Genomic DNA, 19,099 nt, shown 5'->3' with positions numbered 1-19,099 from the left:
AAATCCAGGGGTCAAAGTTCGAGCGATATTTAAAAAATGCAAGGGTGTATGTCGCCACAAAAATTGAATCGGTCGTTTTGGAATTCCCTCTACAACGCAACGAAACGAACTTGGCCTGAAGCGGCGAACTTGGCCTTTTTTCATAATTGATCTTAGTTAGTTAACCACTTGGGCGCAGCATGAAAAATACCCTAACGAGCGCCACATGACGGCAAACCATATGTATGTTGGTTCCATTCGGTGGCGGTTAACGACTTTTTAACAAAAAAAACATTTCGTTCTAGTTATGTGAAACATCCTGTATATACTCTTGTACAAGCTCCAAGGGTTGGTTTTCATCCCGAGCTCTTTCTCTTTCGGTGGGCTATTAATCATTATCACTGTCTTCAGCACATTCATTTTAGGTTTAGGTTTAAGTAAATAATCATTTTTGCAATTAATCGCCGTCATCGCTGAGGTGCACATGTCGTCTACGAATCTTATAAGTTGCTCAGATACGCTCCGTTAATCTTTATTCCTTTTTGTCGCCGCATTCCGGTCGTTTAAACATTTCTTCTAGGCATGCGGTGAACAGCATTAGAGAGATGGTATACCTCCTTGTCTGACGCTTTTCTCGATCGCGATTTTGTGTGTGTGTGTGTGTGTGTGTGTGTGTGTGTGTGTGTGTGTGTGTGTGTGTGTGTGTGTGTGTGTGTGTGTGTGTGTGTGTGTGTGTGTGTGTGTGTGTGTGTGTGTGTGTGTGTGTGTGTGTGTGTGTGTGTGTGTGTGTGTGTGTGTGTGTGTGTGTGTGTGTGTGTGTGTGTGTGTGTGTGTGTGTGTGTGTGTGTGTGTGTGGAAGGGGCGGAGGGGGAAAGAAGCAAGGCAGCTGCGGATTGTAAACCTGCAAGTAGGCTAATTTTCCGTTCTATTAATTACCCCGGCTTAGCCTCTGTCGACTAGGCCAGTTTTTCGTTCCATTAACCTCTGATAGCGAGAAGTACAGTGGGGATGGAAAGAAACGCGAACAGTGCAGCACCTACATTCTCTACTGCTTCGCATTTATTTTCAAGCGGTTGTAGCCTTGATGGTAATAAAAGCCACTAGAGTCATCCGTGATGCAATCAAGAACCATTCTAGCTCTTTATCGCCACCAAGGTGCGTGCGTGATGAAAACAGCGCGCCGCGTTGTTCGCGTTTCTTTCCATCCCGCCTGTACGTACTGTTATAAAGGTAGCATTAGTACGCAATTATCAAAATATTGGTACCTAATTATGTGCTCTATACCACGTTTGACGAGATCGCTGTCCTCTTGTAGATTTTATAGCGCAACTAAGAGAAGGGACACAAGAAAGATACACACGCAACAGAGCGCAATGTTGTGTGCGTGTCTTTATTGTGTCCCGTCGATTAGTTGCGCTATACAATCTACAGTGATGCTATGTGCCAGCACGTCCAGTCTTCAACCTTAACAAGTTGTCCTACAGCTATGCGTGATGTTTCCCGCTAAATTATAATTAGCACAACTAGTCGTGACGAACGTCAAAGTTGAAAAGTCAATGTCTATGACGCTCGTTCTTTGAATTTATAACCGTTGGGCCTATGTACCTTCTAAATTCACGCTGCTGGTAGAAATTGTGCTTGCGGAGTTAGCGCGCTGCGTTTACGCAGAAATGTGTAAATTTGAATTCCTTAACAACGTCCAGTCATAGTTCACGGCAGAGAGCCGAAACGTCTCGTCCTGTTCAGGAGATGATTTATTACTACCGTTTAATACCAGTCGACTCAATTATATTGCTTATCTTAATTAGCACACCATGTTATACCTTTTTGTCACAGCAAAGGCAACGTTCGGTTCGCGCGCAAAGTTATAAGATGAGCATCAGACGTTATCTGTTAATTAATGCGTGCCAATCTCTACCGCCACCTTTCGGTCTCTGGTGGTTTGGATGATCTTCCGCAGCGCCTATATTTTATATCTGTTCTCTCTTTCAGTTAAATATATTTACCATGCAAATCAATCCACTCAGTTATACAGCGTCGAGGGCGCGTGGCCTCGGTGTCAACATCGTATAAAGGAGCCGGCAAAAGCGAAACTCTTTCTGGCGAGCGTTAGTGTACGAGGCTCTTCCGTTCTGCGCGACAGCGTCGCGACGTCGTCCTTTTCCGAAAATAAGAAAAAGAAGAGAGAAGTGCGCTTCTAAACATGGAACCACAACAAAACCAAACGCTAACAACCGCCAGGAAAGCGAGCCAAAATTTGTTTCCCTCGTCCAACGACTAACTTCCTTGGTATAGCTACGCGTTCCGCCGCCGACGACGAAGACATTCGCACGCACGCACACATACACACACATCCGCGCATACACCATACACTCCCTAGCTTTGGCCTTGGCGTCGTCTCTGTCGACCAGTCGGGACGGCGCCGACGTCGCTTTGGCCCGAGTACTTCTTTCTCTTTAATTCATCTCTTCCTCTCTCGTCCGCGACCGCTCCCTTTTACGTGCTGTCCTCCTTCGGACTGCACTCGTTCGGCCACCCCTCATGCTATACCCCACTGAACTCTTCTTCAAATCAACTCTTATCTTTCTCCGCAAAGGCATGCTCTTCTGTCGCTCGGCCCGCTTTTAAAAGGACACTTTTGTTGATAAACCTTTCATCGGCGCCCCCCTCAATCTCTCGCCAACGTCGATCTGGATCGTCGTCATCGAAAACAGCTGGGTCCTCTCCCTCCCCTTCACACGCTCTCTCCCTTTCCTACACGTGAGAAAGAGCGGTTTCTCTCATCTGTGTGTTGTGACGCGAGAGAGCTGTTCTTCTCCTCTCCACAACCCATAACGTTCATCCTTCTCTCTCTCTCCGTCTCTCGTTGCACCACGCGGCCGCGAGATGGCGCCACGTTTGGTCCCGTTTCTCTTACGTCTGTTAACTTTTTTTGCGCTTATTCTCTCTCTCGCTGCTACCCCCACAACCGACGCGCGCGCGACTACTGCGCTGTTGGCCCGCATTTCGAGTGAGCGCGCTACTTCGGACTAGTGCCGTTTTCGCGTCACACGGTAAGCTAAAACCGGCACGGCGACGGTAAGCTCCAGGGAGGCGCGTTAGCGTCGCCGCCGACACCTCCAGTTCCGAGCGTCGAAACAGGATAAGAAGAAAAAAAAAAAGAAGAAGAAAGATCTTCCTTGAGAGAGAATGCGTCCCTCTGACGTTATCGCGAGTCAGCGTGCTCTTGCGATCGTCCGGGGGTGTGTGTGAGTGCGTGGAATCTCTACTCGGACATCTCAGTGGGCGGGCGTAGTTCTCGCAAAAGCATCGCCTGTCGCTTTGTGGTCACTGAGTGCCGTCGGCGAAGGACTATCGTCGCCAAGTTTGTCTCCCACAGCTGGTGGCCCGTACTCGTCGGACACTCTTCTCCAAAAACGGATCGCGATCTCCGAGGAAGATGTTGAATTGGTTCCGCGAGGGACCGTCCGAACTTGAAGCAGGTACGATGCTATATGTGTGCTTTTGCGGCTGCCTTTACTGCAAATACCTGCGAGATTCTCAATTTCTATGCATGCGCCGTTTGCTGCCAGACATGCTGCTGAAGCGCGTGCCGTGTTGTTGCCACCTGCCACTCCCACCACCAGATGTATATATCCGTATGGCTGGGAGAGGGTGCGTGCGCCGTTCGCGTGTTTCGATGAGACGCGGTGGAACACGTGGTAACGCGTTTACGCAACACGCCTATCCAACCTCTGCACCCCTCCCTCCCTCCCTTCTTCTCTCAGCTGGCCTGGTGTTTCAGATGGTGCGTGCGCTTCTTTCTTTCGCGCACTACGTAACCCGGGGACGGCGTTGAGGACAAGAGGCGAGCGACTGCTTAAAAGTGCATCTGGGCGGCTCTTTGCGGAAGTTTTGCAACGGAGGGTGCGGGGTCGATTCCCCTCGTTCGCCGAAGTGACGTCACTGCTACCGTATTTCTTGTTCTCGAGATATGGCTCGGTGCATCTATCATACCCACGCTTCCGTTCAGGAACTTGCTCGAGCTACTGCTGGGCATAACGCCGTTTGCCCCGTTTCCTGAAACTGCGAAACGCGGAATCTATGTAGTGCATGACTGAGCGGCTGCATCAGCGGCGTATCCGGGCGGGCGGGGTTGGTTTGCGCGGCTCAAACACTCCCAGCAATTTACACATTTTGTATACGAGCGCGTCGGAACCCCCCCTCCCCCCTCCACCTTTCTGAAAAAGTTTTTGGCTATGCCCCCGATTTGCATAACCGTAACAATAAGAGCTGCTAGCGTAAGTCTCTTGTGTTCACCACTATAGCGATCTGGTTCAGTTATGTTTTATTATTACTTTTAGGATTTCTGGCTTCGCTGGTGTCTTTTTACTTCGAGATGCTCAACGCTTAGACTCCGGGAGGAAGCGAGGGATCTGCCAAAATAAAAAAATAAAACCGTGGGAGGGGGGTGGGGGTTGTTTGTTGATCAGCAATACATACCACATGCCCACTGCTTTCTTTCTTTATTGAAAGCTGTATCAGAAGGCGACACTGCAACTCTTTGCTGTTGCAATGGTAACAGACGTGACTGAAGGCCTATCGAAACGATGAAACGAGGCTAAGGTGGCGTCCGTTTTGTTCGCTTATGGGTTATCGTGCAGCGGAGTCGTAGATAGCGATGCAGGTCACTCGCGACGTATAATGCCGCAGATTAGGTATTTCCACGTGTACGGAAAATGTCTTTTCAGCTGCTACACTTATCTCCTAGCGTCGTTCATGTACGACCGATTTTTTTCGCATTAATGTTAATTCTTTCAGACATTTATCACCGAAGTTGTTCGATCCCGGCCGCGGCGGTCGCATTTCGATGTAATCAAAATGGTAGAAGCCAGCGTACTGTTCAAATTTTCCGGAGCCCTCCACTACGGCGTATCTCATAATTATATCATGGTGTCGGGACGTAAAACCCCAAATATTATTATTATTATCATATTATTATTATACTGTCATCGCCAAACTTATTTGGCTGATATGTCTTGCTAGCTCTCCTCCAGCCATATCTGTTTTCTATAAACTTGAGCCTCAGTCACTCGCAGCTGCGTAAGCCGTTCAACTTTTGCGACCAGCATAATTTTCCTTCGCACTTGTACCGCACGTTCGTTTCGGGTTATTTCCCTGACAGCGCGCATCGGTCTCCGCACTCACATGCAGTCGACGTCAAAAGTTTAGAGACCGCTAGATCCCAGAGAACATTAAATTTCTCGGCAATTTGTGACCATATTCGGTCGAACTGTACAGTACTTATTCCAGGCCCATAGCCAGGAATTTTTTTCCGGGGGGGGGGGGGGGGGGGTGAGGGTGAGTGAGGGGCTCACTTGGTGAAAGCCTTGAAAAACACCTATCTTCACTGTTTTTTCCGTAAAACACTCCCTCCATCAGAATTTCGGGGCCACCTGCCCTCCCGGAAATCTCAAGGCCGGAAATCTAAATTCCAGGCTGCCCGCCGTAGCCGCGGGAATATTCAGCTTTTGTCTCGTGGTCCCTAAACTTCTGACACTGACTGCATACACTTGAACTGCTGTTGACAATGGCTTAATGAGAACGCTTCAAGTCCAAGCGGTGTCCCCTACACCGAACTCGCAAAACACAGCCTCCGGCTTCTAGATTAAAATATGCTCACTTTCTCCCATGAGAGGCCGTTCAGACAATGTCGCTCTATCCCAGCTGGTTTCGTTCGTGCTCTAATTGCCGAAGCAAGCACGCGTGGCGCTGTATACTTGACCTACATGAAAATGTTTATATCAAGCATGTATCTTATAATCCAGTGTCGTTCTCCTAATTACGGGCGTCGTGCGTATGGCTATAAATCGTGGCTTCCGAACAAAATAATACCTGTTGACGGTCGCGTTCCAGTTCTTTGTCTGCTTTTCTCTCTTCAAGAGCTGAAGAAAGAAAGAAAGAAAGAAAGAAAGAAAGAAAGAAAGAAAGAAAGAAATCTGCTGTAGGTCAGAGGACGTTGTTATGGAAGCTTGGCGGCACTCTGTCGCAACGAAATGTCCACACGGCGTGCATGCCTCAGATTCCAGAGATTGTGATCCGCCGCGGCGTTTGTGCTACGGCGCGATAGAATAAGAGAGGACGTCGGATAGCTGGGGCGCTCGGCTCACATACGTGCGGGCTTCGTGGAGGAAAAGACCGTGGACTGTGTATGTAGCTCCCGCGGCCGACGTGCCATTCGTTCTGCGCGGTCTGTATACAGTCGCACGAACGCGTGACGGAAGTGTTTGCCGCTGCATCTTTGCTTCTCTTTCTTCTGGAAAACGTAAAAAAAAAAAAAATTAGAGAAAAAAATAAAAGGGGGGTCACCGTGAGTGGTTGCTTACTTTTCATTACGCCAACCAGTTCTGTCAAAACCGCGAAGGGAATGTCGGAACGATAGAAACGCGCGCGTTTTATTTTTATTTTTTTTACAGCGAGGCTCTCTTAGTCTACCCTGTGCCGTCGTAGTAGTAGTAGTATTAGTAGTAGTAGTAGTAGTAGTAGTAGTAGCAGTAATCATAGGCGCGCACCAGGGGGGGGGGGGGCGGGGGGCAAAGTTTGCCCCATACTTTGACTTAATAGGGAGGGGTGGGGGCTCTGCGATGAACCTTCGCCCCCTCTGAAGGGGAACCCTGCGCACGCCTATGGTAGTGGTAGTATAGCAGTAGTATAGTAAGGCTCGTTCAGACTTGCGACTATAGCACCGTTCGCGCGGCCAAGCTAGCCGCAAATCGACATGGCTGCGTATGGCCGCTTTGGTTGCCAGCGGCGACTGCTTCGGCTCATTCGCTCGCTGCTCCATTTTTTCAGTCGCGCGACTGCAGTCGCGAACGTCTGAACCAACCATACGACGCAGGAACAAGAAGCCAGTTTATTTTACGAGACTATGGCAATGCCAACATACGTGAATTCTGTGTGGCGATAGATGCAAGTCGTACGCAGGTGTGAACATTGGTCGCCTTGAGTCGCTTTTTGGTCGCCAGTCGCAAATGGTTGCGCGACCGGTGCTAGTCGCAAGTGTGAACTAGCCCTTAGCAGCAGCAGCAGAAGCAGCAGCATCAGCAGTAGTAGTAGTAGTAGTAGTAGTAGTAGTAGTAGTAGTAGTAGTAGTACGAGGAGGAGGAGGAGGCGTCACGCAGGTCACGTGTGCAGAGCGGGGAGTGAATAAAGAAATAACAAGAAATGACCATGATGATTTTTTTTGTATCGCCCTGTAGCTTTTCGTAGCACCCTGTGCGAAGGAACGCTGGCATCGAGGCGCCCTACCTCGGCACTCAGCGGCACGACATACGCTGTACACGGCGAGTTAAAACGTGTATCACGGAGTAACTGCGACGCAGTACCTGTATAGAAAATGCGTCACACGGAGGCTGCGGTATCGCGGCTCATCCAGTTTCGCAGTCTAGCCCAGTTTCGACGGTATGCCTCGTGCATAGCGGAACGCATCTCGGTGGCACTGACAAAGCGAGATCCAGCAGTTCTCGCGAGTCGCGAAACCCGATTAAGCGACGTAAGTTGTTTTAAGAATTGCCGCTGCACGGTACAAGGCCACATGCGAGCGCGCTAAATCTTCGCTTAATATTCTACTCAACGTTACGCTCGCGTAGACGCTGCGGAAACCCCCGGCTGTGCATATTAAGTGGTAGTGTAAGAGAACTTTTTTTTTCTTTTCTATTTGCCGTTATTTTATCCTTCATTTTGTGAAGCAGTCAGCTTCGCTTGGCTAAAAAAAAGATATATAAAGATATATATATATATATATATATATATATATATATATATATATATATATATTCTCGCATATAACCCTCACCAATAAACGCGAAAATGTGCTTAAAAAGTGTGCAAGAAAAGTATAGGAATAGCTTCTTTTTTTTTTCTTTTTGTAGAGTTATAGTTAAGAGTGTGGGTTCTTGCAGGGGCGCATTATATGCAAGAAGATACGGTAATAAAAAAAAATGGAGACGACTACGTTTGACGCGATCGCATGGGTGGCGGCACTTGTGGGGAAGCTCTCGTTGTATCCGAAGAAAGAGGAGTGAAACTATAGCAAAAGAGAGAGCGGGGTGAAATGAAGCAAGCACGCTTTCCTTTGACCCTACAGTTTAAAGAGTGCTCAACTTTCCGAGTTCACCCTCACCTTGCCACAAAAACTCAAGCTGAATAACAGCAAAAGAAAACGCATGTAAGCCCCGATTCAATACGCGATTATTAGCTGCGTGATATATCGATTTGCTGTTCCTAATCGTGCGTCCGTAGTTAGATCAATAGTTTCAATTATGCGCGTTGTATTCCAGTGACGCCAACAATATTTGACAATGCTTTCTTCGCATGCACGCCTTACTCGGCGCTCAGAAACATCGTATACGGCTCCGTAAGCCCTAACGCTGCCTCCCGTGGCTGTTTGGCTTGGCGCTGCTAAGCACCAGGGTGCTGGTTCGATTCCCAGTCACTTTGGCTGCATTTCGATGAGGGCTAAATTACAAAAACGCCCGCGCGGTAGGATTTAGATCGCGTTTAAAACTACCTGGTGACCAAAATTAATCCGCTATACAGAGTAGCCAGCTGGACTGTAAACCTGGATAACCTAGCAGTGTTTTCAAGTGTACAGAGACCCTTATTTATGCAACCCATAAGTGGGGGGGAGCACGACGCAGCGCCGTTAGGAAAGGGGAAAGAGTGAGAGAAGAGAGCGGAGGGGAGAGGCAACCTTCCCGAGATATCAGAACCCACAACAGCGAGCGCCAGGCCGGGGTAAACCAGTGGGCACCCGGCGGCACTGGGAATGGAACCCAGTACGTCACGCTATATGGAAGCGGACGCTTGCTTGGTTGATTGGTTCCTTAGGGGAATAGCTCAACCCACTACGGGGAATCGGCCACGAAGCGTGCGGCAGTAGAGTAAAAAAATATGTTGGGGCAATTTTGATTTTTTCCTTTTTTTAATGAAATGTTAATTAAACGAGTGTTAAATAATAGAATTAAATAAGTAATTACAGAAATTTAAGTAAGGGAATGAAATGATATATTTCTAATTATAATATTAACATAAGTCTCTTTGTTTCTTTAATATAAATGAATATGGCATTATATATGCCCCTGTTGCATTGCCCTAGTGCCGACGCCCCCAGGACGCTCGCTTGCTTGTTCCTTGCGTTTGGCTCACACCCACAACGGGGGATTGGCCGAGAAGCCGGCGGTTAATGTATATTATAACGTTAAGTAAAAGTCAGGGAAAAAGAAAAGCGGCTTTTTTTCAAACAGAGTAAGGCTATTGTCGTGATACGGAAAAATAAAATGAAGCGGACGCTCTAACCACTTGACAACCGCTGCGGTCTTTCCTCTCTTTCTCTTTAATCCTGTACGCAGAGATGAACTTATACGATCAATCTCATCGCTATTAGCCTATTTGATGTACACTGCAGGGCGACCGCCTCTCACTGTGACCTCCAATTTGCCCTGTCCGGTGCGAGCCGATTCTATGTTATGCCTGAAATTTTTTTTTAAATTTAATCTACCCCTCACCCTATACCGACATATCCTGCAAATTTCTTAATTTCACCCACCCGTCCCCACACCCATATAAATGGGGATGGGTAGAAGAAACTTAAAGGCGTAAAACAGAATGCCTGCACATTTCAAATTTGAGAAACGTAGCCGTCCCCGACTTCGTTTCTCGTCCCTTGGTATGTATTCCGTCGATCGAACTCACTACTGGTCATCTCTCCTTCTGCACAGCTATAGGTGCATTCTTTTACAGCGAAAGCTGTTATGAGATCATTTCACCGGCCGTTTTTGGCGCCGTAGTTGTCCGCCGCCGCCGGTGTCCGTAACCACTATCGCTCTAAATAAAAAAAAAACGAAATAAGAAGGTGGAACGAGGTTCGAACATGGGCCCTCTGCGTGCGAGCCCAGTATTCAACCGCTGAGCCATGCCGGTGCTTGAAACTGCTTTGCAAAAGGTCCTATACAGGCTTCATGTCGGGAAGGAACCACGTTAACATATGCAATATAGCGTGGTAGAAGAGTAAAATAAACACCAAGCGTCGCACAACGCGAATTCTGTAATCAGGCGTCACACAATGCGAATTGCGCAACGAGAAGGTTGTTGAATGCTTCGAACCCATTACAAAGGGCCCCGCTATAATTCTTCATCGTCATGAGGCACAGCATCAACAAAGTGCGCATAATGTCTTACATGCGTTTAGCAGGTACCACGGCTCTCCGTAGAATGACGAAAAATGGCATAATGCCTGCTTTCTTACTTCTCAAAAATTACAATGATTTATAGCATAGTGGGTTCTTCGCAAGTGCACTTGTATTAGTTGCCAAGGAAGCCCATAAGCGCATGATCCATTTCCTCGGGGTCTCAGTAAAGTTCTTCGCCCCCCCCCCCCACCTCTCTCTCCCACGTCAACGTATGTTATACAGCATGGCGGGAGAGGGACATAGCGACCGGGCGTCACCTAATGCAAATTACATAACTGGTGGGCCGTTTAAAGCTTCCAACCCATTACAAAGGGTTGAGCCATAATTCTTCATCGTCATCAGTCGTCGCGTCAACAAAGTGCACATAATGCTTACAGACGTGTAGCTGGTGCCTCGCTTCTCCGCAGAATGACGGATAATGGCTTAGTAGGTGCTTCCGAACTTCACAAAAATTGTGATTTATTGTGGGTACCTTGCTAGTGTACTTGTATTAGTAGCCCCAAGAGAGCTTACAACGGTGCTTTAGAAACGCCACTCTTCCAGCTTTCGCTGTGACTGTGCTGCGGTTTCAGCGCAGGCCTGGCGTTTTTTATTATCTTAATGTCGGCCTGACTGTCGGCTAGCCCTGTTTCTTCTCTAATCCACTCTTCTCTAGCTCTTCCCGTCTCTCAAATGTTATATGCGTATCATTTTCCGTTCCGTCGCACGCTGCGTGGTCCTTCTCGAGTTTCTTTGTTATCCTCGCGAGTTTACGATTGTGAGCTGCAGTGCAAGAAGGCTGGACTCGTGGCCAACGCCACTCGGCTGATGAGAGCATCGACTTGCGCTCTCTTTGCAAAATCGAATAGCATCTTCGACTGGTCGTTTGAGAGCGCTCTGACTGTGTTTGAAACGGTTGAATTCAACAGCTTATAGCTTTTCAACGAGAACAAGCAGGTATGGAAGTCATCTTTCTCCTTCCTGATCATGTTTTGACCCGATAACGTTAGTAGCAATGGTTAGTTGCTATTTTACATACTTTTTTCAGCGCCTGCGGAGCACTCGAAAACGACCGGTCGAAGATGCTACACGTTTCGTGTCGTGGTCGCGGTGAGAGGGGGACAGGGGCGCGGCGGTCGCTTTCGCGCGCGCGACATGGGCGTGTCCCTTTGGCGCTGTGCCAAGGCGGAAAACCGTCGTCGCGAGAGGCGAACGGCAACTGCGGCGACACGAGACTCGAGCGCGTCGTCGTTCGTTTTTTGCTGGCGGCTACAGCGCCGGCCACTCACTCACTAATGCGCGCGAATCACGGAGGCCCGGTATTGTGGGGAGTATTACGAGCAGCCTCCGCGATGGCCGCACCGCGTTGGCAATCCTTACAAGCGGGACTGCCGGTCGAAACCTTTAGGAGTGGCATTCCCCGCAGCGGCAAACGATGAAAGCGTAGCACACTCAGTGGGCATTCTGCAAGTATTTATATATAGAGAGTCCAGGCAGCAGCAATACTGCAGTACACATTCCTCAATATGCAAGCTTGTCTTGATGCGAAAAAAAAAAATGATGAGAGAAATAGAGGGAAAGATACCTTCAGTGCAAGGTTGTGCGTATGCAATAGCCTTCTTTTAATCTACGGTATACAATGTGCGATGTACGTGGTAAGATAAAAATTTATACTAATGTACACAGAAAGTCAGAAACCCTAGTTTGAACACTTGAAAACTCTTGTGCGAGATTAAGTTGACTAAAAAACTACCTGCATGAAATATGTTAGACTCCCGTCCGCGGCGCTCGCATTTCGATGGAGGCGAAAGGCTAGAGGCCCGTGTACTTAGATTATCATAAGGTGCACGTTAAAGAACCCCCAGGTGGTTGAAGTTTCCTGAGCCCTCCACTATTACGGCGTCTGAGAGCCGCGTCTCACATAGTCTGAGTTGCTTTGGAAAGTAAAGTCCATAAAACAACTAACGAACCATTCGGATATGGACCTTTTTTACAGATGAGAAAAAACGCCGCCATGCTGGGCTGTGGCACGGGAGCGCAAAGGCTGACGTCACAGCTTCGGCAGTGCATTTTTGAGGGGGGGGGGTCATGTCTATTTAGCACAACCCATAGAGGATTATTGTGGCGCCCAGGGAGCAGTCTGTGAAAAATTCTATAGGCAACGAGGCGTTTACTCGCATTTGAGCCTATTTCTTTTGTTGAGCAGCGAAAAATAACGTGGCAGTTTGACGTGGTCTTCATCTTCCACGCAACCTCGCCGCGCGAGAATTTCCTCGCGGGTAAAAAAGAGCGATGTGGACCGAGCGAGCGTCATTTCCTCCTCACAACAAAGTAACGCGACGACTGGCGGGAAAATGTAAACAGTGAACCCTCCCCGCGCAGCGAACACGTACGCGCCTGTATACCCGCATCGTGCGCGCATCGCGCCTGCGTGCATGGCGTTCGCGTGATCGCTAGAGGATCGGGTATCGCCCTATCGACTTACTCGGCCAACAAAAGACTTCCTGTTTATCGGCGCAATAAAAAAAAAAATGTGCACCAAATCCAACGCCCCCTGCCAGACCCTCCGTACATCGAAGCTCCGTCGCATCTTCGTCTCTCAACCAACACACATGCACACGACGCGGCGTATTTTCCGGGACAGGCGACCTCCTGCACACCATATGGTTCTGCACAGACAACGCCTCACTATAGAACAATCGCAGACACGAACAGAAACTTGGCGCAATGGGAGGCCACGATGCTCAACCCGGTTGCCGACTGTCAGGGGTGGCTAGCGGGCCGGGCCATCGGAGCTTTGGGAAAGCCAACGGCAGATCCGAGGGTCCACCCTGAGTTGTTAGCGAAGAAGTTTGACGGATTGGTACTATCAACGTCATCGTCATCAACCGGCGCCTTTTTTTCGTCCACTTTCTGTCAAGGGGCATGAGCACGGGGAGACGCCGAATGGGTGCTCGGATGTTCTGGCCCACCCTGCCCCCTATTCTTTGACTGTTAGTTAGCTCCAGGTATCAGACTTCCCATAAAGTGAAAACCCCCCCCCCCCCCCCCCCCCCCCGCACACACACACACACACGAACTCGGAAAAAGGCTGTATCCGCCCCTGGTAAGATGTCCACGAAGTCTCTGAGAGGCCATCCGGTGGTAGACTACAGCCGGAAGTGAAGTGGTGCAGGCGGAAAATTTATAAGGCGTGTTTTTAGACAATACAGAATTATGTTTCTTTTTTTTTCATATCGGCTGCGACAAACAGCGTAATTATAGTACTTGTCCTCGATTAGTCCAAGCAGCATGACTTGCGCAAAACGTTACACACAAAAAACTACACAAGTGGCTAAATAACTAAGATCACTGATTACATTTAAATAATTTATTTTATACAATACAGTTGCCGGACCAGAGCCGCTGAGCTTGCAAGACATACCCACTTTATATATCTGAGAGTGAACGGCTCGGATTTTGAGATGTGCGCCGTGTGTATATGTGTGTGTGTTTGCGTGTGTCTGAGTGTCGTAGCACAAAACTACCTAGAACGCCAACGTATTCCTTTGGATCTAAACTCATATCACTCTGAAAAATTCGTTTAAAGCGGATACGCCTTCGAAAATCATGGGCTGCATATCCTAAATAGCAATGTATGCGCTGCAGTAATTAAACAATAGCTAATTATTAATTTGCCGATTATTTACTTGCATTTCTCACGCAGATAATATCCGCCGCTTAAAGTGATCGATCTCAGCGACTACAGTTACTGTCACAGGCGGTTTAAAAATGTTCCGTATTGTCCTTGGGGAGAAAAAAGAAAACCCTGTCTATATTCTGCATGCTCGTCCTTGACGCTAGTCCTGTCTGTGTCGTTTTTCTGCGCTCTGTTGCATACCCTCGGGGATACTCGTCCATCACTGCGCATTATTATAGATTATGATAACTTACGTCAGTGCACATCATGAAACAAAGACGACACAGGACATAAAAAAACAACAAAATAAGCGCTGTTCTGAGTCCTCCTCGTTTCTGATACGTGCTGCGCCCATAAACTAACATTTACTAATTATCACTAGCCCAACAGTAATGAAGTACATACCAGTTTGAATGATATGCGAACACTTTGTGAATGAACAACAGTTGCGACTTGGAGCTGATTGATAGAGCGTACCTGTGAGCTGAACTATAGCACAGCTCGAAAACACGGGTTGCTGTTGTAACATCAGATGTAAACCCTGGGGTTACGAGTCAAAACCACGATACGATTACGAGACGCGCCGTAGTTGGGGTACTGCGGAATGATTTTTGACCGCTGGGGTTTGTGTGTAACGCGCATTCATATCTAAGAACACACGGATTTCGCTCCCACTGAAATGCTGCTGCCGTGGCCGGGGATCGAACCGGCGTTTCCGAGCTTAGCAGCGCCACGCCTTACCAGCTAAGCTATCAATCAATCATCAATAAATAAATCAATTTTTTTTTTAAAACAAAGGCGCTCTGAGATATGTTAAATCGATAGTTATTTCACTCACACGCTTATCTCCGGCTGTTTGAGAGGTGAACGTCAAGGGTTTATCTTTAATGCTCTTGTGTCTTCGGGTGTCAGTGCTGAAATGGTTTTCTAACCATTCGCTGAGCCTCGCTGAAGCTATAAGAGCTCGCTCCAATTGTATAGCGTGTATACCGCCATGCAAGCGGCCTGGAGATACTGTAGAAGCACTGGACCACCGTAAGTGCCGCCGTATGTCCCGAAAAATACCTTTTAATGTCCTTTTTCGCTGACCGGGTGTAGCCGCACGTGAAGGAATATTAAGTTAATTTTAACGAAATGTTAATATCGCAACGGAGAACGATGCAGGAAAACGAGAGAAGGCAGGCGCCCTGTCCTGTCTTCAATCGTTTTTCTTCGTTCTCAGTTGCGCCACAAATATTTCGTTAAGCTATCCTATGCACCAACTCGCTCAACGTTTTAGGTTTATCTACGCAATGCACAAAACACGCCCCCGCTCTATTAGAGCATGCAACTTCGTTTGTCGGAGGCCCATGTGCTCCCTTTGTCACATAATAATGTTGAGCTGGTAAACATGCCTCGACGTATAGCGTCTGTCTTCTCTCCTCCGTTCCGCAGCCTTTCCACCAGCTGTCCTTCGCAGACGCGGCGCGTCTGGCGCACGCAGCAAAAGCAACAGGGCCGGCGGCGCGGCAGACAATAGGAAAAAAGCCTTATAGCACGCACATCCCATCATCGTGCCAGTGACAAAAGAGCGCGCGGCTGCGGCTGCTCTGAATTGTCATAGCGTTCGCATGCGCGGCACACAGTACGGCGAATTGTATGCACAGACGCGTCTGTGCAGACGTGTTGACATATCGAAACGTCGCATGATATCTCGAGAACGACTCTTCTTTTCTGTAGCGACTTGTATTGTCGGGCCATCTTCCGACCAGAACGGAATGGACTGCGTTAGATGCCTCCTCAAACGCAAAAAGTGACCGTGGTCGTCAACACGAGTAATGCAAATAATCATCAACACGCGATGACGTCACATATGACGTCACGTTATGCGACGTCATAGTGACATCACGTGATGTGACGTCGTGCGACGTCACACGTAATCATGTGACACTTCGAGTCGTCTTAAGCAAATGAAAAGACACCGGGCGACTTCTCTGAAACGTCGCAATACACGGCGTCTTGTAGCCTTGTAGTGTATAACAGCGCGAGCTCTTCTGTATACTGACAGGTAGTTCACTGTACGAGCGGATACTAGAAGATGCAGGAAACACTGAAGATAACAGAGAGAGAGAGAGAGAGAAAGCTCTTTAATACAAGAAAATTAGAGGCCGGCTGGACGAGGTGTGCCACTGGTGAGGGACCGCACTCCGAGAGAACCACTTTTCGGAGAGATCGCCTTCACGGCGCGCTGATTGGTTGGTTGAGGAAAGGCGGCCAAGTAGTCGCTTCAATCATTGGACAGTCCGATGCTACGTCACGCAAAGCGACACTGTCGCCGAAGGTTATTGTCTCAGAATACGGCCACCTAGCTGCTGCTCTGCCTAGGGAAAAGGGAGAAAGAAAAGGAGAGAGAGAAAGTGCGCACGACGATGATAGTGTACAATGTACAGGGTTGTCTGCATCCAGGGTGAACACCTCATTACCGTTCAAGACCTCATAGCCGCTGATGTTTAATACATGATTAGGAAAATTATTACTGGGCGTTTATGACACCGTGATTAGATTTCATATAACGAACATTTCCCCCGCGGAGTAGAATGAGCGTGCTAGTTTCACCGACTTGAGTACTAATGAGGTGTTCAGATTATAGATGTGGTCGATTAGATGCGTGCGAAATGCGTACATGTGCTGGGTGCATACACCTTCTCCTCGTCTGTCGTCTAAGTGGTGTGTCTAAGTCAGACAACGCGGCGTTAAAATGACTGGCACTCCGCGCTGTAGCTGTGCTGTAGCAAGGACAGTCACAGAGGATGCGTGAAATTATTTCCGTGCTATCACAATCCGCACATTTAAGTGTCGCGCTCGTGGCAAAACCTTCCACATAGCGGCGCCGCGACTTAGTATGGCCGATGCCTTCTCGGGTGCACAAAAAATCGGGGCGCAGTATAAAAAGCCGAAACGTCAGTTATGGCAGAGGAGCCCCCCCCCCCCCCCTCTCCCTTCCCTCGGTCCGCATACCTTAGCAGGTTTAATTAGTGGCATCACTTTGTTCTATACACGCATAATGCTGGAATGAACCTTGCACAAACTAACTTCCAAATTTTGATAAATGAGATTTATTTTGTGTACCTCACTCTCAGTCCAGGAAGCGCAGTTAGTCAGTTCTATCCCCCCTCCCCCAACCTCTCTCCCCTCCACACCTCCCTGACTAATGGGAATCCTAAACCGTCATACGCCTCTGGCTGCAAGTTTCACAGGTACCAAGCGCGACATATATTCATCAGGGTCTGCTGTATGTGCGTCTCCTGCATCATACAAAATACACGTACTTCGTCTTGTTATCTCACGCGCAATTTTCCTCTCGAAACGTCTGCACCATTGCACTTGCGTGACTTCCGCGCAGTATGGAGGGCAATTTTATAAAGGTTGCGAACGCGGGCAAAAGTGCTTTTTCTACTCTGGCGCTGTACACAACACGGCTTCACACGCCCAGGCGGGAAGATAAAAAAGAAACGAACGACGTGTTCGCAAGGTCACTCGGAAGCTCTGTTGTCAGCGCGTGTAGAGTGATTAGGCGCACGCAACCTTCCACCTCATTAGCAATTAACGAAGCCAGCGCAGAGCCGTGTGTGTGTGCGAGTGTGTGTGTGTGTGTGTGTGTGTGTGTGTGTGTGTGTGTGTGTGTGTGTGTGTGTGTGTGTGTGTGTGTGTGTGTGTGTGTGTGTGTGTGTGTGTGTGTGTGTGTGTGTGTGTGTGTGTGTGTGTGTGTGTGTGTGTGTGTGTGTGTGAGGACATGTATGCAGTGTTCAATCAAGCCAATTTCTTCAATTTCTTCCTTGACAGACGCGTATAGCTTTTCCGTTTTCCCAGGCGGGGGGAGAAGCGGACAGCGTTGCTAAGGCTACTAAATGATAGATGTTGTCTAGCGTTGACTTGGCTAACGGCTTCTACAGGACCAACATTGTCTTTTTAATGCGAAACATTTCTTTGGCTACCAAAGCTCAAGGTTTATCAAGAATCATTTGCGATAGTTTTCGGGCACGAGTACACTATCGACGCGTTGTAACGCGATAGTGTTGTATAATGAAACAAAATGGTAATGATTCTCTGATTTTTCTCATTATGCACGTACCGAAGTGCGGAAGATATGTCTTGTCGACTAATTCAGGTTTGACCGATAGTTGTACTGCATATTTTCTTGAAAATGTGTAAGATATTCACAATAGCGCACAACCTAGAATTGAGTTAGTTCTCTTGCTGTAGCCCTTACCTTATTTGTCCTTTGACTTTGATGTATGCCAGTTTTTGGTTCATTTGATTTGAGAAATCAACATTGACATTTTTGTCTAAGCAATTATTACTACTGCCGGTTTCTTTTTTTATTCGCTGTTGTGCTAGGACTTTATTTTATCTGACCTTCAGGTGGCCTTTGGCTACAGGTCCGACAAGTTTCTGTACATATAATATGAAATAAATATTTCATTTGACATCGAACTTGTCTAAACCGATTTAATGCGAGCTTATTCGGGCGCGTTAAACTTAAATGCGAAGTGCCTAAGCTTTTTTTTTTTTTTCCTGAAAGCGCACGATGTTATATTATTTCGTTTTATTTTAGGCGATCAACACGGTCATATCCGGCCTTGTTGATAAGCGACGTCGGCAAATGTTGCGCCACGACGGCGCTGAAGGAGACTGTCAGGTCGCGCAGACCAGACGAGGTCAAGTGGTCGACACGGGCAGGCGTAGGAGTGTCACGATCGATCGTGATGTCAGGTCCAACATTTCGAGAGCACCGTTAACATTAAGACATCTTGTGTGTTCTTCCCAAATTTCATACTTGCTACTCACCTTCACACGGGCGAGAATCATCTTTAGAGTTCCTTCATGACATTGAAAATGTGCATCGGCACTCTTACAACACGAACACACGTTACACACGCGGCAAGCATCGGCCTTGAATGCTCCCCCTGAAAGTCGGCACTCCTCATACTCCGACCGCGCCGTGTCCCTACGGCCCCAATCACAATTTCTTTTTATTACACTCCCATACCGCAAACCCCTACCCTCCGAATCATTGGTCTGTACTTGCAGGACACGGGAAGAAACAACATTACTCTGAAGGCACTAAGGCAGTCTACTTACTCCGTCATCCAGCTTCTTAGAAGGGTGTCAAATTCACGCGCATGCAGGTCTAGATGAAGCAGATAACCTCAAGGTGCTACATGCCTTTGTACTTAGTAGCATTCTATATGCC

General features: G+C 48.0%; 1 protein-coding gene across 1 annotated transcript in view; it reads left to right on the top strand.

The window, feature by feature from the left end:
• The first annotated feature begins 2,969 nt into the window (after positions 1–2,969).
• LOC119404856 (1-phosphatidylinositol 4,5-bisphosphate phosphodiesterase delta-4-like) overlaps positions 2,970–19,099 on the top strand; it is a 43,334-nt gene continuing 27,204 nt past the window's right edge. Inside the window, 1 exon segment of the mRNA XM_037671535.2 lies at positions 2,970–3,461. Coding sequence (XP_037527463.1) covers positions 3,419–3,461 — 43 coding nt within the window. The 5' untranslated portion in view covers positions 2,970–3,418.

This window comes from Rhipicephalus sanguineus, chromosome 9 (assembly GCF_013339695.2).
Source record: "Rhipicephalus sanguineus isolate Rsan-2018 chromosome 9, BIME_Rsan_1.4, whole genome shotgun sequence".
Lineage (NCBI taxonomy): Eukaryota > Metazoa > Arthropoda > Arachnida > Ixodida > Ixodidae > Rhipicephalus > Rhipicephalus sanguineus.
Note: the sequence above shows the minus strand (reverse complement) of the source record. Positions and strands in the feature narration are given on the sequence as shown.